The sequence below is a fragment of the Antedon bifida genome, chromosome 8 (assembly GCF_963402885.1).
Source record: "Antedon bifida chromosome 8, ecAntBifi1.1, whole genome shotgun sequence".
In the NCBI taxonomy this organism is placed as follows: domain Eukaryota; kingdom Metazoa; phylum Echinodermata; class Crinoidea; order Comatulida; family Antedonidae; genus Antedon; species Antedon bifida.
In genome coordinates, this window is record NC_136233.1 from 4,791,838 (window position 1) to 4,818,929 (window position 27,092).

Genomic DNA, 27,092 nt, shown 5'->3' on the forward strand with positions numbered 1-27,092 from the left:
GGAACCGTATTTACGTAGCCATCGGCAAGGGTTTGAGGCTCACTAGCTTGTGCACCTTAAAGATCCTAGTACATCTTTTGAGACGAGTTACCCCGGTGTACTAGTACATCACAGCCACTTATCTTAACTGGGCCCTCTGGGAGACAGTCTTTCACTGAAGATGTCGGCCAGTATAAATAATAAAAAGTAACAAATCGTTTACCAGGGAAATTATTAACAAATAGCTTTCGCTAGTCAATGGTTTACACCTGATTAACAAATATAATACTGTTCAATGCAAACGATTTTGATAATATAATTATACAATAATGTAAGAAAACACAAATTCTCGTAGTATTTGAAAATGTTAAATCTGGTTTTCCATGACATTGCTACGTTTATAGCTACAGTTTGTAGATGCATAAACAGGAAAGCAACCATATTGCGTGTGCAGATTTGGTACAAAAAAAACAATATTTTCACTAAAAAATCAAAATTTTCCTCATTCCACATAATACAGACATTTTGATTTGATTGCCTAATAATTTCTTCAATAATTCTAATTTTAGACTTTTCAACTTCAACTGATGTCACCGTCTGGAGATACAATCCCAGGTGGTAATGCTGGTGAAGTAACTCAGCTTATCAAAGTAGCTAATCCACAGAAACAACCATTACGTATGCGTTACAAACTCTCGTACAGCAGTAATGGAATGCCCTTCAATGACCAAGGTGAAGTCAGCAATTTCCCCCAGAGTATCTACTCCTAACAGCAATTCAAACACCAGTCATGGTTATGCAAACTAAACGATGATAGGGTAACTTGCATCCACCAGTGTTGTACTGCCAAGCAATTCATAAATCTCCAAAGTGATTATAGTTAACATTGGCTGATAACCCTATAATTTGTTTGCGATGTGCTCCTAACTGTATGTAATTTGGTTGAAAATATTGTACCTTGATATGTGTTATATCGATGTATCACATACAAAGTAGCCAAGCCAAAAGTATACTGTACTAGCCGATTAAATGCAGGCTACATGCAGTATTTACTAAACAAGCTTAATTTCTCGCCGGTTTTCCAACTAAATGGCTAATCCAGTCGCTGTTTCCAACTAAATGGCTAATCCAGACACGGTTTTCCAACTAAATGGCTAATCCAGTCGCTGTTTCCAACTAAATGGCTAATCCAGACACGGTTTTCCAACTAAATGGCTAATCCTGATGCGGTTTTCCAACTAAATGGCTAATCCTGATGCGGTTCTCCAACTAGATAGCTAATCCAGTAACGGTTTTCCAACTAGATAGCTAATTCTGACACGGTTCTCCAACTAGATGGCTGATCCAGATGCGGTTTTCCAACTAGATGGCTAATTCTGACATGGTTTTCCAACTAGATGGCTAATTCTAACATGGTTCTCCAACTAGATGGGTAATTCTGACGTGGTTTTCCAACTAGATGGCCTATCCCGATGCGGTTTTCCAACAAGATAGCTAAACCAGATGCGAAGAAGAGAACAAATTGGTTGGACTGACTATATGATATATTCTCGAAAATCTGCATATACATTGCATTTCATTTGGTTATATAGTTCTTGATGATGGTACTGAGACAGCAGGCATAAATGGTTGCAATCGTCATAATAATGCGAGGAATCGCCTCAAAATGATACACATGGATTAGGGATACAAAATGGATAATGTATAATCTTAAATGACCTTCGTATTATAAAAATATCAAGAGATGAAGGTTTAGAACTAGAAACAAATTGTATTTTTGAATTGATTGTATTTTCCAAAAATGAAAATATTACAAATGCCATATTCTAAAATCAAGTAAATTGTAAACAGTTTATTCAACAAAACAATAAAAATATATAACATATTTACTATACCTTTCAACATTACTAAAAATATATTTTCAATATATATTGGTTATATTCTCTATTCCGCCCACCACCACCCCCTTTTGACTTAAGACGCAACTCATTTTGTGATGGTACTGTAGCCTCATGTTAACTATTAAGAATACCTGGAAAAAAAACTGGTTTAGTCAATGATTTACAAAGATTATATTAAGTCAACTAATGTTTGTATAAGATGAAGAGGTACAGACAAATGTAGACATTAAATCTGATACTATCTTTCAAGAGACTGTAAATGATCATTATCACTTATAACTTTAGAGATAAATGAATCAAGTGGTAATTTAATTGTTTGCTACGCTAATTGTCTGCCTGCTAATTAGCATCAAGATCTGCCAGGCTGTCTGTCCAATATCATAAAGCGTGTGCACAGTGCTAACCACACTGCTGCCATATCTTGGTTTTTATCAGTATACAATTTGTTTCACCTACATTAGTATCACTTCAAAAATGTCCCAATAAATACACTCATTGTCCTTCAAAACTGTTTAAACTTACTCACTGCAGAGTGGTATTACTGTATCTAACAAAAAATTGATACACATAAAAAGGTTGGATCTTACCAAAATGTTCAACTTCATCATGCCTTCAGTAATTTAATTATTATTACAGTCAACTTTCCCAATACCGGACACCATTGGGCTGACCTAATATGTCCAGCTTTCTGGAAAGTCTGGAATTCAGAATGTGTTGTTAATGGTAAAGTTAAATTTTAACTCTTTGGACCTCAAGAAAGGTCTGGTTTCGAGCGAGTTTCCACTTTTCAGAGATTCCAGTATTGGGAGAGTTGAGCACTTGTTTTGTGATGATGCATATTTGAAATCGGTATGCCCCAAAATAAAATAAAAATGGGAGCAATGAAGGAAATTGATTGCAGTTCTATATCTGCTAACAAAGGCTTAATTTGTAGATGTTGAGAAACTTTCACCTTGTTTTAATGTACTGTAATAATTCCACGGGTTGTGTCCGTGAATGAAGTGGAAGTAATATGTTTTATAGTAATTTCTTATTTGGCGTTATTTTTCCCAAGCACAAAAATTTATGATAAATAATGTAAAATTTACTGAAAATCCATTTTTTATAGTATTCATTAAAGATGTATTATCCCCCTGAAATGTCACATAGTAGTTATCCACTTTGACCAAAAATTGAATTGGAAAAAAAATTATTTACCTGAAAAACTGTAATTTAAAACTTTGTTAAAACTACAGAATGGCCTATTCAAAGTTTGATTTTAATAATCTTCATTTTTCATGTTTTTAGAGGACAATACATCTTTAAAATATTGGTTTTTTTTCACTTTTTTTGTGCATAGTCTTTATTATACAGTTTAATTGAAAAGAATGAATTGTTCTAATTTTTGGGGTCATTATGATGACATGTTTACGAATATAAATTTCTGAATTGTGGCATTGTACTTGCCATTAAAACTGTAACAATGTAATAGAAAATAATAATTAGGAAACAAGGTAATTGAAAATACAAAGTTTAGTTATATAATTAATAAGCACTTGAATGTGACTGTTATATTGAAAGTAACAGTTTCTGGAGTATTATTAAGTATACGCAAATAGACTGAAAGGATAAAAACATAACAGAACTAATTGTACGAGAAGTGATATTGTAACTTAAAGACAATGTGTAAAACATTCCATTTAATGGGACATAGAATCCCAGTCATTAAATATAAAATCATAGTTGTTAATTTATTCCTTATGCATGCAGTTACATCATTAAATGCAATTAGAAATATATATTAAAATAAATTATGTTTATTCTTAGTGACGTTATTATTGTGTGAAGGAAAAAAAATATTTATACCCATATTATTAATTTTTTTATATATGTTAGCAGTTACTGTGGAAAAAAATATGGTAGTTCAAGGAAAGAAAATTTATTGAATGAAAATTACTGTACAATGATTTCAAATTACCCTCCAATAATTGTAAGCTAAAGATACTTTATTTAGTTTTTAATTTGAATGAAGTATATTCAAATAATAATCTGAAATGGGTGGGTTATAAATGCTTATATTTAATTTAATTGAAAATATTTTAATTTCTGTATTTTCTTTTTATATAGTTGTTTTGAAAGTCCATATCAGTTACCATGCATTACAGAGTTGTATATAGTGAAATGCCAGAGAAGGTTTAGGTACAGTTAATGCATTTGAATGGACTGGGAACTATGCGTCATTAATGACTCAAAACAATCAATCACAGAGTTTTATGTAAGCCAATCATATGTGTATGGACACCCAATAAAATAATATAATCACAGTTATTATTACTTTTATAAGAATTTTGACTCAAAAAGAAAGTCCCACTTAATAATCGTACCATTTTTCAATTGTACACAAAAATATATATAAACTTGCAGGCGTGCTGCAAATTGCATTTGCATTTAGGTGTTCTGTGAGTCGCACATCTCAATGGCATTTTAGGAGTGTGTTTAGTCAGTGATAACACCTCAAAAGACAAGGCATGAAACTGTGGCTCACACTATTTTCCTTTATTCATTTATGTGGATCTTTCTGCCTCCTCCTCCTCCCCCTCCCCCTGTCAATGCACTACATAATACAGGTAATATTTTTGCAACACAACTAAGGAATGTAGTTAATAATGAACGGTGCTACAGAAACAACTACACTATCACATTAATTTCTTTTGTAGTTTAGCCATTGTCGCTTTCCCCATAAAGAACATTTTACAAAACAATATCCTTTAAAGCATCTGAGATACTTGTGTACTTGAAGGTATAACCACTATCTAATGTTCGTTTAGGTTGCACATTCTGTCCTAATAATACAACTGCACGCTCGCTGCCAAACATTGCCTTTACAATAAATTCTGGTAGCAGGAAGAACGACGGTCTTTAAAGAGCGGCGGCAAATGCTTTTGTGAAGTCACGATTAGTTGTAACACTGGCATTTAGCGCTCCTTCCACATGATCATTTTCAATGGCATGAATAAAGATGCCAGCAATGTCATCAACATGGATCCAAGGGAAGAATTGTTCACCAGAGCCAATGACACCTCCAAGCCCAAGGTAAAATGGTAACTTCATCATTTTGATTACACCGCCATCTTTGCCAAGAACAGAACCTGTGTGTGTGAATTATCATTTTATTTGTTTAAAATACAGTGTTATCATTTCAATTATAATTCTTAATCATTGGACTATTGCACTCAAAAATCTTTTTTTTTTTTAAATAATGAATTGTCAGAGTATTTCATGAGTTGAAATATTGACTGCCTGAGAGTTAAATCAATCTCTCAATGAATGAAATATTTCACCATTTAACAAATAAAAAAGAACGCCTTCCATTTTGAATAAAGGACGACGTTATGCAACTGGGAGAACTGTGGTAATATGAACAAATGGTAAGGATATATTCAGGTGTGTTACAAATACGTTCGACTACTGATCGTGAGATCAAGGTTCGAATCCAACTCTCGCTGCATTGCTTGTATCTATAGGCAAGATACTTTACTTACATTTGCCTCTCTCCACCCAGGTGTATAAATGGGAACCCAGTTAGATCAAGACGCAGCTTTGCGCTGATTACTAGCTGCATTATGGGAGTATGTTTCCATATATGTTTGATCCAAAATAACTGGGGTAATAATGTTCAGCACTTTCACAACATTAGGCGCTATATAAATCCAGGATATTATTATTATTATTATATGCATTCTATTGATAAAATAAATGTTGCAATACCTATTCTTACAACTGCAACTCGTGTTTTATCAGACTTTGCTTGCATTGCAGCTTTTTCGCTATCGGCATTCAGACGCGAAAAGAAACCAGTTCCTGCAGGGTCATCTTCCGTATACTCTGCAGATCTTGAAGGCGGATAGTAAGCTAATAATATAATTTAAAAATAATATGTATCACATGTCAAATAAAGAAATAATTTAAAGTATAAAAAGTAAAGTATTAGTCCTATTTTTTTATACAACTATAAAGGATATAAAGTATGAAAATTGTATACACTAAAAAAAATAATTATGTATTTTGTGACTTTTCAGTCTATTAATAAATGACATGTAAAAGGGATGTAACTCGATATAATCACCGATCTAAAGCATTTAATCCCACAAAGTATTCATATTTAATAATTTCTTACATTTCTTTTGTACATGTGACTAGGGTATTTGTAAAAATGCACATTTGGAATCTACACCTGATTGTATTCTTGCAATTTTATTGGTCAATTAGGCATCATGTGTCATTTGGAATTCACCCTATTTCATGGAAAAGTGATATCTAATGGTGATAATGAACTGTACTAATATAATGCATTTTCAGCTTTCTGTAAACATTTTGAGAATCTTTGGCACGCGATGTTGTTGACTGATCGCGTTCAGATTTCAACTTGGTGTGCGCATCGTCTATAACTGTTCTACTCCGCATGTCTGAAGTTGGAACACTGCCTTTTTTAATGGCCTAGCTTCCCAGCCTAGTATTCGTCAATGATTTACGATGGATAACTGTATTAAAAGTAGGTGTGTTAATAATTATTATTAATAATTAATGTTTTGTATTCGTTGAATGGAGAGAATATTTCATTCGTTGAAAAATGGACTGCTCTATTTTAACTCGGCTCCTCCACGTTAAAATAGAACAGTCAATTTTTCAACTCATGAAATATTCTCACCATTCAACTCAAAAACATTAAAGGACAACTTGACCGAGGACCATATTTTTGTTTATTTTTATTCTGTGACGTCACAGAAATTTACGGCGATGGCTGCGAACGCGTATTAATTTCGCGATGGTTCTGAAATCATATGTACATCCCTAAGGACCCTAATACATTGTTAAAATATGGTCCTCGGTCAAGTTGTCCTTTAATTATTTGTATAATATTACCTGCTCCAGAAGCAGATACAAATACTTTGGGTGGCCGGTTCATATCCGATATCAACTTAGTAATATTAGCGTTGGTTCCTACTATACTCTTGATAACATCGTACTTAAACTCTTCATTCCATCTGTAATAACAAAAATCGCTTTCCCAGTAAATATTAACCAATCATTGTATATTTACTGGGAAGGCTATGCAAGTTGAGGCAAGCCATTTTCTACCACAGTTATCAGCGAATGAATTTCAATTTTTATGCAGCCCCCATTTAATGCTTATATATTAAAGCATAATTGGGAACTGCAAACAATTTATTGTAGACTCGTTCGTTAATGATGTCATGTTACAATTACACTCTATAGCGAATAAATATGCCAACCTAGTTGTATTATTTGGTTTTCAAATGAACAAATCATATTTCATATGTTATTGCAATGAGATGACAATCACTGTATAATAATGATCACATTTATGTTGTATCAACCCATATTTTCTTGTGGCAATGTGTATTTTGCTTATTCCATAATATAGAACATAACCTACTTATACCCCAGCGGCAATACTTTGATAATTATCTCATGATGTCCTAATTATCTTGTTATCATTATTCTGCTATGATATGATAAATATATACAAAATTGAATAACTCTTAGCAATCAGTAGTATATATATATTATATATGTGGTTTCAATTACTTTTTCATTGGATTGAACGCATTCTCTCCACATAGATTAATTACTGCATCACATTCTGGTAAACCATTCTCCGTTAACTCAGACTGTCAGAGAAAAAATATACCTATTTAGTAGAAATAATCTTTCAGATTGTCTATCTAGGTGTGGGTCAGAAATTTTATTTTCAAAAGTCTTCAACCAAATAGTATATCTAGCTCCTACTTCACAGTCAGTTTTACACAAGGTAAAACTATATACGAAATAAACAAAATAACAATAGTTAAAACAACAATGTAGAAGAATGATTTCCTATGGCAGCCAACCTGACAATGATTATATATTTCAGAAAAAAATAACTTTTTGATTTTTTGAGTGAATTAAAACATTCACTATTTTAAGCCCCGCCCCTTATTTTCCTTATTTAACTTAAAACCTGAATATTTTTAAGTATCCTGCTACCAATGAAACTTTGTTTGGACCAGTGATTCTAGAAATAATAGTCCAAGTGTGACTTCTATCATAAAAAACAAAATATATGACAAACATTAGGCCTACTTTAAACAATCTCCCAGGTAAACAAGATATAGTACAGTAAGCATGCATACTACATATAGCCAGTACAGATAGAGAGAGTACTCCTGCTCTTTGATATCCACATCAGCATCAAGACAATACTAAAACTGCAAATTTGGTAACTTTTATTATTTTTTATATAACTTCTGACTAGACCTTTTTGATGAAATGCTAAATTTAATGACATTTATGATGGGGTTATGCCTGTGATATTTATCAGGGACAAGCATGGGATGGGGGTCCAGGGAGACACCCAAGAATAAATTGGCTCCAGCCAGATCAATGCCCTATATATTAGATATAAGTATATATGTACAAGATGAAGAGGTACAGACAGATGTAGACATTAAATCTGATACTATCTTTCAAGAGACTGTAAATGATCATTATCACTTATAACTTTAGAGATAAATGAATCAAGTGGTAATTTAATTGTTTGCTACGCTAATTGTCTGCCTGCTAATTAGCATCAAGATCTGCCAGGCTGTCTGTCCAATATCATAAAGCGTGTGCACAGTGCTAACCACACTGCTGCCATATCTTGGTTTTTATTATCAGTATACAATTTGTTTCACCTACATTAGTATCACTTCAAAAAAATTGCACTGTGATGAGTGTGACTGTGAGTCTACATTTTTACGAAACAATATCCTTTATTGCATCTGTGATACTTGTGTACTTGAAGGTATAACCACTATCTAATGTTCGTTTAGGTTGCACATTCTGTCCTTCTAATAATACAACTGCACGCTCGCTGCCAAGCATTGCCTTTACAATAAACTCTGGAAGGGGGAAGATTGACGGTCTCCAAAGAGCGGCGGCAAATGCTTTTGTGAAGTCACGATTAGTTGTAACACTCGGTGCAGCGGCATTTAGCGCTCCTTCCACGTGATCATTTTCAATGGCATGAATAAAGATGCCAGCAATGTCATCAACATGTATCCAAGGGAAGAATTGTTCACCAGAGCCAATGACACCTCCAAGTCCGAGGTAAAATGGTAACTTCATCCGCTTGATTACGCCGCCATCTTTACCAAGAGCAACACCTGTGAGAAAATACATTTAAAGTTAAATTCCATGACCTTTGAACAGATTAAAATGACCGGTTGAGATATTAAAGTGAAATAATTATATAAATGATGTTCAATAAAAAGGAAATTTTGCTCAACTATAATCCTACCCCTAACTCAGGATAAATTTGGACACAATTCCATTACTGATGCAATCCAAATTTAATCTCACCCACTAATTTAGATATTAAAGATGTATTGTACTAAAATCAGATTTTAAATAGGCCATGTTGCAGTTTAATAAAAAAATGACCAAGAGTAGGTGCGGATTTAGGCGGGCAATAGACAAATTTCTGAACAATTTCCGATACAATTTTAACAGCCATGTCCCAAATCAAAAGAGTACAGTAATGATTCTATATAACAAAACAATTACAGTAACATTTTTATTGATAATTACATACCTATTCGGACGAGTGAAACCCGTGTTTTATCAGACCTTGCTTGCATTGCAGTATTTTCCCAATCAACACTCAGCCGGGCAAAGAAATCAGTTCCTGCAGGGCCGCCTTCTGTGTACTCTGCTGATGTTGAAGGCGGATAGAAACCTAATAACATAATTTAATGATATGTACCACATGTCAAATAATGTTTTAGTTCAAATTATTATTTATTTGTAACAACAGTTACAGGTTGGTTTTTGCAACAGTCATTATAATAAAACTATTAAAAGAACTGTGAAATTAATACTGAAAAGCCAGTGGTGTAACGCAGGGAAAATGCTTGCCCCTGGTTTAATACTCTTAAGAGGCCATCCAATGTGGCTGCTTATGCCTCTTAAGCTCTGGGTTTAGCTAGTGAATGCACATAGCCGTTACGCCACTGTGGACAGCATGTGACATGAATTTAACAAATTAATTGGCAAAGATACATTCCACTTGTGTATGTCATAATATTATCACCACTAAACAGGGTACCTTAACTAACGTACAATCTACAAAGTGAAGCCCCAATGCATGGAGTAAAATTGTGAAGAGTCAATACATATTTTTGGGTATCCAGATATTTCTTTCATAATTATTTCTTAAAGTGGCCTCCTGTATATATTACCTACTGCAGAAGCAGATACAAATACTTTGGGTGGCCGGTTCATATCTGATATCAACTTGGTAATATTAGCGGTGGTTTGTACTCTACTTCGAACAACCTCTTTCTTAAACGCTTCATTCCACCTGCATAAAAATGTATATTGATTGGATTGACAATCGCTTTTTTAAAGATGATCGGGTACCAACGCATGCAAACTTTGTGGATGTTCGGGCCCAATATAATTAGATGATAGGACCCATTATAAAAATAAAGGGACATCATTTCTGATCTTGCTACCTGCTTCATTTATTATCAATCAATGGTGAACAGACGATCGGGGCCACGGACGATCGGGCCAAACGTATAATACGATCGATCATAAATATGGGCCCGATCGTCTCTATGATGGCCTCGATCCAGTCCTCGATCGCCCACGGCCCCAATCGTCCTTGGCTCCAGTCATCTGTTCACCATTGATTGATAATAAATGAAGCAGGTAGCAAGATCAGAAAATGATGTCATGTTTAATGTTGCATAACAACATTCCATAGTTGAACAAATAACATCTTCATTGATTTTTAAAGTAGTTTTTTTAACCTGTGACTATGGCACCCTAGATATATTACTTGGTTTTTCAAATTAACTGATAAATAGATCGACCATACATTGCTTCATAAAAATCTAGTTTTAGTCTCGTAATTATGTCATCCTTTAGACATTAGAATAAACAACACTGAATTCATTTTAATGAACAAAACAGAAATCATATTTCATGTTATTGCAATGAGATGACTATCACTGTATAATTATGATCACAATTATGCTGTATCAACCCATTTTTCTTGTGGCAGATATTGTTTTTATTAATAATTAATATAGAACATACTTATAGCCCGGCAGCAATTATCCCATAGATGTCCTAATTATCTTGTTATCATTATTCTGCTATGATATGATAAATATATACAAAATTGAATAACTCTTAGCAATCAGTAGTATATATATATTATATATGTGGTTTCAATTACCTTTTCATTGGATTAAATGCATTTTCTCCACATAGATTAATTACTGCATCACATTCTGGTAAACCATTCTCCATTACCTCAGACTGTCAAGAAAGTATACTTATTTTTAGTAGAAAAATCTTCCTGTAGTTTGATTATATAAAGTACTGTATTATCATTTTAAAAATATGGATTGTATTTTTATAAATTTTTTCTAGTGCCTACTCTACAGCTTCTCTCAGTCTCACAGGCATACCGTAAATCTTCTAATTGTAACCCTGGGTTATTAGTCTTTGATTGTTTTTTAGTGTGGGTTACTATTAGAAGGGGGTTACTATTAGAGTAGTGGGTTATTATTACTAATCCTAAATTAGGCACCTGAAAATAGTAACCCACCCTAACTTTTCCGGTCAGCAAATCATAGCAAAATAATAAAACAGACGAATAAATAAATTTTTTTAAACTCTAACTTTATTTTATAAAGTCAAAAACACTCAATCCTCCCCCACTCCATCAACATGCATTATCTCCTTATTTTCAAAATACGACCAGTCTTCATAATGTCATTTTGTCAATAGTTTTTGTGACTCTAGTCTAATATTAACCCCCATGGTTACTATTAGAGTAGTGGGTTATTATTATAGATTGACTTATAAGGTGGGTTCCCATTAGTAGGGGGTTACTATTAAAGTGTGGGTTACTATAAGAAGATTTACGGTACTGGTAAAATGCGTACATACCAGTATAACTATTCACATCAGATTATATAGTGCTGGCAATATAAACAGTACAGTATATACACTCACTTTTAGTGAGGATAAAGGTATCTCCGGCCAATAAATAATGTCCGACAAAATGGTATTTATTTGTAAATGCATGGAGTAACTTATTCTTTACTCTATGGTAAATGTATATTTTTCCGTCGAAAGTGTGGTGAATTAAATTCTAAAAATTGGATTTTTAGTCTGTTGTTATGCACACGGCAGACAGGGGGATATAGGCTTTCATTTCATTCCATTCCACCCCACCCCTCCTTTTTATCTAAATAAATGATATGACATGGCTGCTCTGGTTATTAAAGTGACACCAGCACAATGTAAATATGTTTGATGAGTATCTTGTTAGTTTGTTACCCTACCCATGACATTTTGTTTGGACCAGTGGTCCTAGAAATAATAGTCCAATTGTGACCTCGTTGTCTTAAATGTCTACATACTGCTGACCCAATGAAGCCACTACCACCAGCTGTAGAAAAACAAAATCAACTTTTACTATAAACAAAAATTGCATTGAATCTAAAATTAAATGAATTCATTCATAAGTCAGGTCGGCTTTGTTTTGTGCTGCTAGGCCTAGCTACTACCTTGTACACTACCAGCCAGACAGAGTCCTACGACGGTGCAGCAGCAGCAGTGTGGGCCGGTAAACAACCAATACCCATAATATAAAGGCCTGGTGGCCTGCAATGTCGACTCAAATAGGGTATTTTTAGCATTATATGTGTCATGTTATCAATTGAATCTTACCAACAAATACATTCATATTGTTATCAGATCATTTGTATAGGATTGGAAAATCGCACACACAAACGTAACACGGATTTTGTAAATATTTTGTTGTGAATAACAGCGCCACCAATATTTTTATCTATATATGGTTGGGTAGTTTCCTTATATGGATAGGAAGATATTCTCCCAGGTACGTACGTCTTGGATTAAAGTAATAACAAGAAATATTTCTTACAAAAAACGCCGCTCGACTTTTTTTTAAATTATTGTTCTTTTGTCATCAAATTATGTTTTTTTTAAATACTGGTATTTTATTTATTAATTTAATTAGTAGGCCTTTGTTATTTCAGAACAAAGTCACAGATGTATAGAACAAAAATCCTAAAAATAGTACTGTGCATATCCGGGGTTTAGGGGCGTTACTCCCTAAAGGTCCTAAGTGAGACCTACATACATACCCCAACATTCCTGTAAACAAAATGCATAATTTCCCAGAACCTTCGTTGTACACCGACAAACAAACTTCATCTATACCGGGATCTATACACACCAGGATATCCCGGATATACATTCGCCAAACAATTACCTACTGCATGGTAACTGTTTCCTAATGAATTGAATATACAGATGAATATGATTGGGAATATATTTGAGGGAAAAATAAATGGCCAACATTTACTCAAAGCGTGATCAGTTTATTCAAAGTTGAGTTAAGCAGAACACAAACTCGGACATTTGTATAATAACAAGACATGTAAACTTATGAGTCCATAGTTACCATGCATTACGATTGTATATACAGAAATGCCAGAGAAGGTTTATATAGGTAGGCTAGCCATATGCATTTGAAAGGACTGGGAACTGCATACAATACATCATTTATTGACACAAAACAGTTTTAAGTAAGCCAATTATGTGTATTGACACCCAATACAATACACCTTATACAATATAATCACAATTATTATTACTTTGTAAGATGATAAAAAGGTCCAGCTTGATAATCATACATGTACAAAACAATTTTTAAATATCTATATATATATATATATATATATATCTATAAATCCAAAGGCAAATTACTGAAAAATGGCAATGCTGTGGGTATCAGTGGCTGGATCTCAATGGAGATACAAAAAAAAGCAAAAAGCTAAATCAAAACGATAAAGTAAAACAGCCAGAAAAGTTAGCAGAGCTTTCAGGCAACACTAGCCCTTCATCAGTGCAAGTGAAAGAATTTGGATAACGTCATAGTATAAGAACTGGCAAGTGCTGCCTGGGTGGACAGGAATTAAAGAAATACAACAAAAGGAGACAGGGTGGAGTCTGAATAAGAGTAGAAAACAAAGAAGGTAGCTTGGTAGAAATATAAACAATTTAATATCTATATATATCTATATGATACCTTGCATGCACGTTATCGGTGTCGCCACGAAGTGACACTAACGTGGTTCCAGTCGTTATGCATAACAGATTTTGTAATACTACTTCATTATTAGAAATTAGGAACAATTACAATTAAACTACACCGTTTTACAGCTAAATTATCTACCTTAAAGCGTGAAATAAAAAATACAAATCAATACAAATTTGTAAAGCTCTCTACTAAACTACATTTTTTTTATAAATCAAACAAATGTAAACTGTGGCTCCACAGAGCACTATTTGTGATCATTCATTCACCAAGAGTGGGCTCAGCTTTCTGTCAACTGCCCCTCTAAACTGAACAATGCAATAGTGCATAATAAAAAGGTAGTTATGGAAATTAAATTTATTTTCACTTTCCCTTATGATTTAAATACTTTTTACAAAACAATATCATTTATTGCATTTGTAATATTTGTGTACTTGAAGGTAAAACCACTTTCTAAAGTTCGTTAAGGTTGTGCATTATATCCTTCCAGAAATACAACTGCACGCTCACTGCCAAACATTGCCTTTACAATAAACTCTGGAAGCGGGAAGAACGACGGTCTCCAAAGAGCGGCGGCAAATGCTTTTGTGAAGTCACGATTAGTTGTAACACTCGGTGCAGCGGCATTTAGCGCTCCTTCCACGTGATCATTTTCAATGGCATGAATAATTAAAGATGCCAGCAATGTCATCAACATGGATCCAAGGGAAGAATTGTTCACCAGAGCCAACGACACCTCCAAACCCGAGTTGGAATTTTAATTTCATCTCTTTGATTACACCGCCATCTTTACCAAGTGCAGAACCTGTGAGAAAAAAGTGTAGACTTTATCAATTTTGGATGCGGAGTAAAATGGTTATAACCTCCCGCGGCAGAAAATTCTGAACATTTAAAAAAGAAGCTGAATTTTCGTTAGTAGTAGTAGTACATCCAGCAATATCCGCTTTTCTGTAGAGTAGAAAACCTGAATGATACACAATCAAGCAATAAAATGGTAAGGACACACTCAGGTGTTTTATAATGTCAACCTAAAATCAAATTTATAAAATAAAATGTAGCTATACCTATTCTTACAACTGCAACTCGTGTTTTATCAGACTTTGCTTGCATTGCAGCTTTTTCGCTATCGGCATTCAGACGCGAAAAGAAACCAGTTCCTGCAGGGTCATCTTCCGTATACTCTGCAGATCTTGAAGGCGGATAGTAACCTAAAAAAGAATTTAAAAAGTATAAAAAGTAAAATATAACATCAATTAATTTTTTAATGCAGTTTTATTGTATTTTTGTCCACCATACTGAGTACACTGACAACCATAATTTAAAGTATGAAATTGTATACAGTACATTTGCAACAACAAATAATTATGTATTTCATGGGTCAAAGGGTACCTTGTCTCTTAAAGTTAAACAAATGAAGAATTGTAACCTTGATACGAATGTGTGAAAGATTTTTTTTGTTACATCAATGTAAAATCTAGAAAAGTTGGTAATCTTTCCTGCAAAGATGTAACTTCGAAGGAACACATGGCTACACCATGACAAAATGGCATGAAAGCATTGCAACTCCAATGGCTATCACGAAAGATATCTATGTAACAATTTGTGTTACATTTGTTTACATTTTGTGTACATGTGAATTGTGTATTAGTCAAAATGAACATTTTTACATTCCAGTAATAATTTGTTACAGTAGTATAGTATATTACCAACTGCAGAAGCAGATACAAATACTTTGGGTGGCCGGTTCATATCCGATATCAACTTGGCAATATTAGAGTTAGGTTCTACTTTACTCTTGATAATCTCATTCTTGAACTCTTCATTCCATCTGTAATAACAACAAAATGTTGTGAATTAATACTTGCTGGGAAAGCGATGCAAGTTGTTATTAAATCCTGACTTTTACTTACATAAGATACGACTGTACCTACATTTTCTACCTCAGTTACCAGCGAATTTCAATTTCTATGCAACCAACAATTTAATGCATATTTGGGAACAGCCAACAATTGTAAACTCGTTCAGTGATGATGTCATGTTTAATGTTGCATAACGTCATACGTCATCATAACGTCACGTGAACAAATATCAACTTTATTGGTTGTATTGTTATAATTTGTAGTTTTTAATGAACCCTGTGACTCTAGCACCCTATATATATTCAGTGTGGTTTTCAAATTAACGGAGAAAGTAGATCAAATATCATATTTATGTTATTACAATGAGATGCACTGTATTTATGTCGCGGTTCGATTTGTCCGCTATATTAGAATCGGTTGGTAGCGTGCGTTGGAATGTAAACTTAATTTGCATACCATGAGTCTCTTCCGGTAGAAGAAGTTATTATGTATTAAGTCTAAGAAGTATTAAATTCTATATATCAATTTTACGATGATTCTTTGAACATGTTATACCAATATAATCGTCGATTAAAATGGTTGGAAGGTGCTTATGATATACACGTACAAGTTAACATAGTTAAGCTTGGTTCCCACTAGAACGTAACGCAAGGACGTAAACGCAACGCAAGCGTTTTAACCAATGACAAGCGAAGTTATAGACAGTTAGCAATCACAATCGAATAAGCCATCGCTTGTTTAGTGTTGACTGTTAATAATATTATGTAATGAGATTGTGGTTTATCATAGTGTTGGTTAGTGTTGAGGTTCATTATAAGTATGAAATAACTATACGTTATACAACGTAATCTATTAATTGTACTTCCAGGGTTTTTTGTTCTTGTATGAATAACGTGAATATATGCACATATGGAAGGAGATCAATAAAGTTTTCTGTGGCAACCAACACAGTGTATCTGAATAATTTCTGCGTCAGTTATCCCTTCATAGAGGCGGGCATCACACGCTCAAATCTGCTTGGTTGAAGCTAACCTAATCAATAGCGGGTCATCCTCAAATCGAATCACGACATTAATGATCACAATTATGTTCTATCAACCCATACCTTCTTGTGTGAGAAATATTATTGCTTTTACAAACATAATATTTATAGCCTGGCTGCAATTCATACTTTGTTAATTATCTCATGGCCCTGTTTATATTGTTATCATTCTTCTGCTATGATATGATAAATATATACAAAGTATAAAAAGTCAATTATTATTTGGTTTCAATTACTTTTTCATTGGATCGAAGGGGTTTCCTCCACATAGATTAATTACTGCATCACATTCTGGTAAACCATTCTCCATTAACTCAGACTGCCAAGAAAGAATACTTATTTACATTCAAAGGTCTTCAACCAAATTGTATCTAGTGCCAACCACAACCAGTTTTACACATGGTAAACCATTATAATAAACAATAGTATTAGGCCTACTGAACAACAATTACAATATAACACTGTTTATAGAAGAAACTTTTAGAGAAAAACATTAAGTTATATTTCAATAGTTCATTCAATATTTTCCCTTATTTTCCTTAACATGAATTGATGAGTCGAGTATTGATAAATTGTTCTACTACCCATGAAACTTTGTTTGGGCCAGTGGACCTAGAAATAATAGTCCAAGTATGACCTCTTTCTTGTAAAAGTTTACAAACTGCTGATCCAACGAATCCACTACCACCAGCTGTAGGAAGAAAACAACAAAATAGTCACCATAATATAATGTTAGTGACGTCTGCTGATTTGGTATTTGAATTCAGGGAGATGTAAAATAATTGCACACCATGAAGACATAAACACTATTCTATTTGTATCTTCCATGTATGAATTTAAAATACTTTAATTTGTTTCAAATAAAATTAGGTCGTAATTTACTCTAGCTGCCTATATTAATACTCCTGCAAAAACGAAATTCCAACGCACTTGTCGTCTTTCTGCTTTGATCGACATAATAGTAATGTTTGTCTGCAATAGGGCCCTATATGTTTGTAAGCAGGCTTAACAAGGCAATTTAGTTATAGGGTCTTAATTATGTTGAAACTTACCAACAAAAACATGCATTTTGTATCAGATAATTCGTAGAACACAAGACTATCAGCGTTATCAGCAATATCGCCTCGTTTTTATTGAATGGCAGGTAAGTATGCATAAACAGACTGCTACACTACAGTACACTGAGTAGTGTAATCCATGTGGCCTTGCCAAAAGATTTGACAACAATGCCAAAGAATGTCGGAAGCGGATACCTTAATCTACCATATCGCTACATGGTTGTTGTACACTGTACTACAACCATTGAGAAAAATAATAAATACAATTTTACAAAGCAAAATTAGGCTATAGGTTTAGACGTATAATTGTTTTTCTGTTACATACATACACAACAATAAAATTGTATGCACACGTGTTTTTGTTATATTATATATTATTTATTATTTTAAAAAAAGAAGCCCCTCTTTAGTTTGCAAAAGTAATCTCGCAAAGAAGCCTATCTCAAAATGAAACCCTTCTATAAAAGCCCATCCAAGGGTATTAAAAGAATGGGCTTCTTTTTGAGGTTTTACAGTATTTGTTTTGATTAGTGTGGTCTCTGGTCTTGGAGGCCTTTATTTATTAAAATTAATAAATGTATATCAGCAATATCGCCTCGTTTTTATTGAATGGCAGGTAAGTATGCATAAACAGACTGCTACACTACAGTAGTGTAATCCATGTGGCCTTGCCAAAAGATTTGACAACAATGCCAAAGAATGTCGGAAGCGGATACCTTAATCTACCAAATCGCTACATGGTTGTTGTACACTGTACTACAACCATTGAGAAAAATAATAAATACAATTTTACAAAGCAAAGTTAGGCTATAGGTTTAGACGTATAATTGTTTTTCTGTTACATACATACACAACAATAAAATTGTATGCACACGTGTTTTTGTTATGATACAGCGCCACCTATAGCTTTAACCATATATGGTTTGGCAGTTTCCATATATGGAAGATAATCTCCCAGGTAAACAATAATAATTGTAGTACAGCAAGCGTGCAGCAGACTATCATACTTAGCTAGTGATGTACTGATTGTAGGCCTGATCCCGTTCTTTGATACTACCTGTGTCATATCATTATCAAGACAAATATCCGATCCAGTAAGTTTTATTTACTATTATTTATAGAAATTTTGAGTATGCCTTTTTGATAAAGTAAAATGCTAAATTTAATTTGACTTTGTGTAGGTCCGGGGAATAACACCACCCGTCCGGTGTGAGTGTGCGACATTTCTTAACAGGGCCCACCATGCCATGGGATGCTCAGGATGGGTTCAGGGAGGCATTATGAAACTCCCCGAGGCAGACCATTTTATGGCCTAAGTGTTAGTAGTGTTTTAACTTTTATTATTAGTATTTTTTTAAAAATTTCTTATAGTTGTAATCACTAATGGCTATTTAGCTACCGTAAATCTAGAGTGCTCCATTCAAATAGAAGAACTTGTGATGCAGATATAATGTATGAAGTTTATTTCGTACATTTATTTTACAATTTAAAATGGTATTTTGATCACATATATGTACAATTTGGAGGCAATTTCTCAAAAATCCTATTTATTATAATATATATAAATAATAATTTATTATTATATATTATTTATTATTTTAAAAAAAGAAGCCCCCTCTTTAGTTTGCAAAAGTAATCTCGCAAAGAAGCCTATCTCAAAATGAAACCCTTCTATAAAAGCCCATCCAAGGGTATTAAAAGAATGGGCTTCTTTTTGAGGTTTTACAGTATTTGTTTTGATTAGTGTGGTCTCTGGTCTTGGAGGCCTTTATTTATTAAAATTAATAAATGTATATTTTTTTTATAGCTATTACAGTACAGTTACTTTCTTGACTTGGACTTTACTTGATTTAGATCAGATCTCAAATATGTTTACCATTTTTCTTTATGTTCCGATATTTGTGTTCTAAATTTTCGTCCTGTTTTTGTGAACACAGCAATAGATGTTTTCCTGGTTTAGTATGAATACAAATATAAGTAGGGATTTATCTCAACATTAATTTTCATCTATATGTTTAATTGAAATCTGATGAAACTTTCCCACAACTTCATGTACATTTTTGTTTTTAGCTTTTGATGTATGGACTTTTGTCAATTGTATTGATTTGACCGAGTTGTTTCATCTGTTACTCTTTGAATCATCTCATTAGAATTCTAGTACCATTTTCCACATATTCCTGTCATTTCATTGCTCCCACCACGTTCAAGCATTACTACTATCAATTCACATTCAATAATAATGCACATCAAAGGTGTGAAATTGTTCTCGCCACTCTGATTACATTTTGTATATACCTACTTAAAGTGACAATATCAATAATTGCCTTTCTTTTCACCATGATTTAATTTTTATTAAAGCCTCTAATTAAAAATCACCCATAGTAACCATTTTAAACAAATTACTAAGTAAATCCAATCAAAGAATTTAATTATTTACAGAAGGAGGCTGAACAGTTAGTAGAAGAGCTTGTTATTTGTAAATATGAAACCGTAACTGTATTATAGGATATTTAATACTCAGAACAGGGGGATTAATCTGTTTAATGAAAGAGCTTTTCATGCTTCATAATTGAATATATGAATATATCTTTGTTTTAAATTTAATTAAACAATGATTAATAAGAAAAGTCACAGCTGAAAAAATATCTAATTTTTCATTTATATCACAATAAACATTAATAAAGAATTTATAGAAAAATATATGCACATGTTGTATATTTGCTTTCCTTCAAGCATATGCCATGAGTTACCCTGTATGGTAACATGTAAGAGCATAAAAATCATGTAGTCTGCGCCAAACAGAATGCTGTATATTCTTGTGTATAATCCCATTCCGGATTAGATTTTATTTTTTTAAAACCTGAAATTTGTTTTTATATAGTCTGGGAAATAAAAAAAAAGTTTGTTTTTACCCTTCAGAACACAACTACCAACATTAGGATGTTTTTGGGAAGTTGCATAATAAAAAATGACCGCCTTTTTTAATAATGTACATCTTGGAAACCGCTAGTCACATAAATTGTGGTGTCAAAATCTTTATAATAATACTGTAATTGGATTTTATTTTAATTAGTGCTTTTTCGAAATTGTACCAAATTCGTATATTTCTATATTATATAAATAATTACAGACTCACTGATTCATAGTAGTCGCTTTTGTTTTTCCTGACCTGTTTTTATTGGTCAAATAAATAAATGAAAATGAAAATATGAGATTGAAAAATGTAGCTTTCTTATCAAATACTACAGTATCATCAATATGATAAAGCATTATATGGTTTACCCTCAATTTTGTCTTTCAACAACGTATAAATATTTATACTGGTCATTTTTTCTGAATAAATTGACCATCTGGAATATAAAAGTAGTTTGATTATGAAGAAGATTTGAGTCATGGCAACGCTGGCGACATGGATCAATATCTCTGTTTATCTTATCTAAGGGCTTATCAGCTATGTATCCTTCTAAGTCATCAAAACCATTAAATCTCAAACATAAGTACTAACAAGTATACATATTTCTTCATTTATAATCTTAACTAAATAACACTTGTATCATAGTCAAACTTATGAGTATGTATTTCTATATATTCAACCTACATCTTCTAAAGCCTTCCATGTCATAAGCTATAGTAATTAAACTTTGAAAAGAAAATCAAACACTTTTTGTATGATCAATAAACGCTATAAAAATAAAGGAAAAGATTTTTTTAGAATTAATTTTTTTTTAAAGAAAAAATATATAAAACTACAACAAATTATAAAGAAACAAAAACAAATTAATCTTGTATGTGACTTTTGTCCAATGTAGATGCAGTAAATTTTTTTTCAATTCACACAATACCCGAGTTGTAGGCCTACAAACAAAAAGAACAATTAATAACATTTATTGGTTTTAATTTATATTAATAATATGTGACCCGATCTGGCAAAACCCTACTTTTGTCGGAAATATTCATTTTGTATTTTTTTATATATTTGGATTATTTGAATCATAAGCTTTGTAGTGGTGTTTATTTCATAAAAATTGAGTAAATATTTAAAAAGTTATTCCATTTTAAAAACTTACAAATCATTCAATTAGTTTACGAGAAAATCGCGTTTAAAGTTTGCAATGAAATTCTTTTTGATACGCGCTGAAAACTCACTCCGTAGCAACGCGGTATTTTGGTCTAAGGCACAATGACGTCATACCAGGAAGTGTGTGTGATATAATAGCAGCGTGCACATCATAGTCAATTTGACTGATTTCAGACGCCGTTTTAACCTATTTAGTCACTCGAATTAACTATTTTGCACTATTGAAACGCAGCATTATAACGTCAAGCTTATTTTAACTGGTTTCGGAGGTGTTTACGATATCAACAGCGAAAAACCAAGCAGGCCTAGGGCCAGGCCTAGCTAGGCCTATTCAGATTTTCGCCGTCATCGCCTGTAAGACCTACTGTCACTGATGCCATGGGTGTTCATCAGGCCGTGTATGGCAGCCGTGCATCGACATTGGGGCTGGCGTTAGTAGTAAACTAGGCTAGACAAGTTTGGCGCATTGCAGAGTCACAGCTTGCTAAGCTACTAACATTGTATTGACGATTTAGTACATTTGTTTTTTTTATAACGTGGAAGATTCGCTGTAATGTTTGGACTTGAATCCAATGAGTTTAAAAAACATTTAAGATGAAAGGACCGGACAATAAATTAAATAAATAATTAAGAGCCGATTGGATACGTATAAAGAAAACTATTGACAATAAAGCTAGGCCCAGTAGTAGTCTCGTAGACCTACAACCATAATAAAATTAAGGCCTAGCCCAAAAAAATATAGAAAATACAATTGAATTTATGACGTGAATTGTTTTTGACTTGTCTATTTTACTATGGAATAAACAAATACAGGCTACAGCTATTGCAGAACACGCTGAACACTTTACTTTGAATATTAAAATCGTTTTTATTCCAATTTACGACATGCTGTGTGTAAAATGAAAATAACCTAAAAAATGTAAACAACTTTTTATTTCCGCGCGTAGAGCGTATAACATCTTGCGCGTTGACCAATAACGTTTGTTATTGCGATGATGCGCCATAGCAACACACGCAGTTCGCTGTTCCAGAAACTTCGAAGAACCGAATTTTCTGAAATTATGTCATAGTAAATCAAAGTTTTCATTGGTTCCTTCTTTAAACTCCGCCCTAAAACTTCCATATTTGGAATGTCAAATGGATGAGCTTTATTTTGATGTGTGACCTTTCAACATTGTGCAGCGAACTGGCGATCAAAATGTCGTCAAACTCGGCAACTTTCAACTGAATTTACGCAAAATGTTAGCGTAGATCGTGAATAAATTGTTAGGCTTGAGGAAAATACATGTTTTTAAAACTCTCTTTTTTCATAATTTTAATTAAATTTCGGGAGTTTAAATCAGGTAGACGTATTCTTAAATAGTGAAATATTTTGAAAATGCAAAAACATGTAATCTGCCAGGGTAGTCGATTTGGACGTATTTTGACTGATTACGTGAATTTTGAATTGCCGACAAAGAGAGGGTTTTGCGAGATCGGGTCACATATATTAAAGATCAAATTGTCCAAGCTTCAGAAATTTTTATTTTGAATTTGAAGTAAATTATCATCTTGTACATTCATAAAAATAAATGCAATTTTAAAATTAACAACATCTTATGTCATAGATACTTTATTGCATTGAATTGAAATATCTAAAATAAATGTTTCTGATGCAATACGCTATTATTCCTACTTCACTTCTACAATTTTCCAATGCTTCCGCAATTTATTTATAAATGGTTTGATTTTTAATATGGAGACTTTTAGTCAACTTTTATTAAAAGGAAATTGTACATGACAGATAATTGAATCAAAAAGCACATAAACTATGATTATCGCTAAAAAACTCAGAAAACTGTTTAATGTCCCAAATCGGCAATTTTTCAGTAAAAATAAGACATTGTCGATTTGTGTGAGATATCTTAAATTGGGAATACGTGTAGTTCATCTAGTAAGAATGTAATTCGCTGTCATTGGTAATGTCTTAAGTTACTAGCATGTAAATTGGTTATCCAATCTTTTTGCGTCAATGTTCTGAATATGTTTGTTATTTGTAGTTTTATTCAGTTCTTAAAGCATTGTTTAGTAGTATGCTGTGTTGTATGTTTTATGGGTATAATTTTATTTATTTGGTTGTGTAGAAAGAAAGTTGATTTGCCTATAGAATTGTTTTTATGGATACTTGGCTTTCTTAAATAGTAACATGGTCGTGCAGCCCCAACATTTAAAGAAACTTTTTTTGGCCTTGTATCCAAACTTTGTGGAGGAATTTTATCCATATATTCATAGTTTTTGGGTTTTTTTGTAGTAAATTGTATCATAAGCTTATTTTTTAGCACACAACCTTATTAACATTGTTTTCATGTGTTAAAATGAGAACTAAATGGAAGAAATCTGAATTGTAAATTGTTGGTTGCATGAGCCAATATGAAAAACATGTTGAGCTGTAGTATGATATGATCAACATTCCACATGCTATAAATCTACTGTCTTTCCCTGGTGACCAAAAATTCAATCATTATTCAATATTAATGAGAACTGGGAGAAAGGAAGCTCTCGCAGCTAGATAGCGGATAAGACATAATTCTAAATAACTTTGATTAACTCTCTGATTTTGCTATCAAAGATTTTCTTTACTATACTACAGCATACAGTACTGTGTTTATTTCTGTCTTCTTTGCTCACCCACGTGTTGCTGTTCATTTGATTTCTTAATTTAAAAAAAAACATTGCATTTTATTTGGATGATTAAATGGAAAATTAACTGTGGATACAATTTATTGTTGCATTATGATAATATATTATATAGTAACTTATTCTGTAGGTTCCATTACTAAAGCTCTGTCTACACTATCAAACTAGCTTGACAAAAAAGTGTGATGTGCTCAAATATGGTGGTGATATGCCCAAATATGGTAGTGATATGACATCATGTTCATTTATGGGCACATCACATTTTGTTGTCACATAAAGTTTGATAGTGAGACATACCGTAGCTTAATGTTTGCTATTGTATGGAATAAGGATTTTGTTTAATGTTCTCTTTGCTGTTTTTTTGCATGACCCTGGAGATAAATAATGTCAAACTGCTGTCATCCCCTGCAATATTATTTATCATTTATTTATGCCACCTCCTCCCTTAGGGTTGGTTTCTGATGAAAAAATAAAAATAATCGATGTACCACAAACCACAGAATTGACCGTGTTGCAACTGAAAATTTTCTCTGACGTTAATTGGTTATCTGGTAACCGCTTTTTAAAAATCAGGTCATCCATACCCACGCAGTTCAAGTTATGGAAGGCCGATGAGAGTTGGTTTGTTTACATTCTATCGCTGCCTAAGACTCTCAGATGTAGGATTAAAAAATAAAAATTGAACTCTTACGTAAAGCTATATTATTTGTAAAATAAACATCTAGGCCTACTACCGTACCACATACAACAGAATAATGATGTTATATTAATAAGGGCACGTCAGTGAGAAAGTTCTTTTGCGCTTCTTTTTTTTGGTTCTACTCTAGGGCCTAGCTAAGCTAAAAAATGCTCCGCAATAATCGGTTAAAACAAGAAATAATCGGTTAAAACATGCAATGGATTGAGTGTTTTTAATCGGTTATTTTTTAATCGGTTATTTCATTTTGCACCATTTTTCTGCCCAAAAATATCGATTAAAAAAATAATCGGTTAATAACCGATTATTCCTGCTCAGCAGAAACAGGCCCTTATAGTGTTTATTTTAAAGAACCCTTACCTACAATTTGTGACGTTTTGTAAAAATAATAATACATATATATTACTTTAAAAACATTAAACAAGGTCATTCCTTGTCTTAAAAGTACGTTAAAGTGGGAAACAATGCACTACCTAAGTAGCTTGCGGCGAATGACCTCTCGTGGATAGTCTTTAGGCCTAGCCTAGCTAGGCTTAGTTTTGTAGGCCTAGCTGGTAAACATCGGTAACGTACGAACATCGTACGCTAGCTATATACCTAGCCTGACGTTGTATAATTGTTGCATTAATTGTCTTTCTATTTCTCCGTTGATACAAATTGGGGAAAACCCGGTATTTTCGCTGAAAAGTTAGGAGTCTTCCATTTGTTTTTGGCCTCACGATCGATCGAAAAGTGGGTGAATTACAGAAGAAAAACAACAATATCAATCCGCACGCAATGCATTTTGGGATTTATAGCGGGCCGCTATAATTATTAGAATCGACTTATTTTTACATTAAATATAGTTTGTGATTCTAAATTAGATCTAAAATAGGTAGGGAAGGGGTCTTTAAATTAATTTTATTTATTTATAGTTTATAAATATTTTCAATACCTTAATTTCAAAAATTGTTAATCAGTGTATTCATTTAATATACATATAGAACCCCTTATTCAAGGAAAATATTTTTTTACAATACTGTACAGCTGACCCCTATTCAGGAGACGTCCCTTTTAGGGGACAAAATTATGCAAATTATTAATTTCCCTTCCCCTAGACCAACATCTTTCTCACCTAAAAACCAAAAACTCAATTCCCAACACTTTGAGTAAGGTCAATTTATTGAAAGCAGAAAAGCTTGTAGATTTGCCCCATTGAATCTGTATCTCCCAAACAGGTTTCCACTCAACCGCCTGTGCAATCCGCATTTTATGTAAATAAACATAGATTCTTTAATAATTTATCTAATAATATCCAGGCTAATTAAATTTTTTAATATTTTCTCTAATACAGGCTAATTAAAATTAGTCAGTATTAGAGAAATTATTTATAATAAATAGTCACCTTTTTTCCTTTAAAAAAATCCTGAGAAGGCATCTGGTCTATATTCCATTAAAAAAGTATTCATATGTTTGCAATCCATGCTTTTCAGTTGGTCATTTATGGTGTTTTTTTAATTACTCAATATTCAAACCATTAAATCCTTTCTACTATGATTAAAGTTATTCATTAAGATTATACAAGGTTGTTCTTTTTTCAATCTTTTTTTAGTGCTCTTTACAAGGACCACCATTATGGTGGTTATGGTTATAT

General features: G+C 32.9%; 3 protein-coding genes and 2 pseudogenes across 11 annotated transcripts in view; 2 read left to right on the forward strand and 3 right to left on the reverse strand.

Annotated features, from left to right (window-relative positions):
- The window catches only part of LOC144850813 (AP-1 complex subunit gamma-1-like), a 24,996-nt gene extending 20,809 nt beyond the window's left edge, over nt 1-4,187 (forward strand). For all 6 annotated transcript variants that reach the window (XM_078708269.1, XM_078708273.1, XM_078708270.1 and 3 more), the window contains one exon: nt 549-4,187. In XM_078708269.1, coding sequence (XP_078564395.1) covers nt 549-749 — 201 coding nt within the window. In that variant the 3' untranslated portion in view covers nt 750-4,187. The remainder of the gene's footprint in view (nt 1-548) is intronic.
- Nucleotides 2,250-12,744, reverse strand: LOC144850860 (epimerase family protein SDR39U1-like). Of its 2 annotated transcripts, XM_078708347.1 has the most exons (7): nt 12,654-12,744; nt 12,266-12,372; nt 11,149-11,231; nt 10,142-10,263; nt 9,496-9,639; nt 8,654-9,067; nt 2,250-2,380 (listed from the first exon to the last, which is right to left on the reverse strand). In XM_078708347.1, the coding sequence occupies exons 1-6, from the start codon at nt 12,667-12,669 to the stop codon at nt 8,658-8,660; spliced, it is 882 nt and encodes a 293-aa protein (XP_078564473.1). In that variant the 5' UTR covers nt 12,670-12,744; the 3' UTR covers nt 2,250-2,380; nt 8,654-8,657. The 2 variants fall into 2 exon arrangements, with proteins under 2 accessions (XP_078564473.1, XP_078564472.1); XM_078708346.1 differs by lacking the exon at nt 2,250-2,380 and having other exon boundaries at nt 8,142-9,067; nt 12,654-12,743.
- LOC144850864 (epimerase family protein SDR39U1-like) lies at nt 2,260-8,067 on the reverse strand. The gene is made up of 6 exons (XM_078708352.1): nt 7,908-8,067; nt 7,470-7,552; nt 6,783-6,904; nt 5,628-5,771; nt 4,615-5,008; nt 2,260-2,388 (listed from the first exon to the last, which is right to left on the reverse strand). The coding sequence occupies exons 1-5, from the start codon at nt 8,049-8,051 to the stop codon at nt 4,779-4,781; spliced, it is 723 nt and encodes a 240-aa protein (XP_078564478.1). The 5' UTR covers nt 8,052-8,067; the 3' UTR covers nt 2,260-2,388; nt 4,615-4,778.
- A 1,244-nt stretch (nt 12,745-13,988) lies between the features above and the next one.
- Nucleotides 13,989-18,160, reverse strand: LOC144850375 (epimerase family protein SDR39U1-like; annotated as a pseudogene). The gene is made up of 6 exons (XR_013614083.1): nt 18,003-18,160; nt 17,535-17,641; nt 17,187-17,269; nt 15,756-15,877; nt 15,114-15,257; nt 13,989-14,854 (listed from the first exon to the last, which is right to left on the reverse strand). The product of XR_013614083.1 is annotated as an epimerase family protein SDR39U1-like (transcript).
- An 851-nt stretch (nt 18,161-19,011) lies between these two features.
- Nucleotides 19,012-27,092, forward strand: part of LOC144850830 (uncharacterized) — a 62,341-nt pseudogene continuing 54,260 nt past the window's right edge. Inside the window, exon 1 of the transcript XR_013614122.1 lies at nt 19,012-19,102. The product of XR_013614122.1 is annotated as an uncharacterized LOC144850830 (transcript). The remainder of the gene's footprint in view (nt 19,103-27,092) is intronic.

Coding starts and splice junctions, on each gene's coding strand:
- LOC144850864 (XM_078708352.1), bottom strand. CDS start 8,051: ATGCATGCTTACTGTACTATATCTTGTTTACCTGGGAGATTGTTTAAA. Junction 7,553..7,907: donor GTCCAAACAAAGTTTCATTG/GTAGCAGGATAC, acceptor TTTCTCTGACAG/TCTGAGTTAACGGAGAATGG. Junction 5,009..5,627: donor AGTTGCAGTTGTAAGAATAG/GTATTGCAACAT, acceptor TCACACACACAG/GTTCTGTTCTTGGCAAAGAT.
- LOC144850860 (XM_078708347.1), bottom strand. Junction 11,232..12,265: donor GTCCAAACAAAATGTCATGG/GTAGGGTAACAA, acceptor CTTTCTTGACAG/TCTGAGGTAATGGAGAATGG. Junction 9,068..9,495: donor GGTTTCACTCGTCCGAATAG/GTATGTAATTAT, acceptor ATTTTCTCACAG/GTGTTGCTCTTGGTAAAGAT.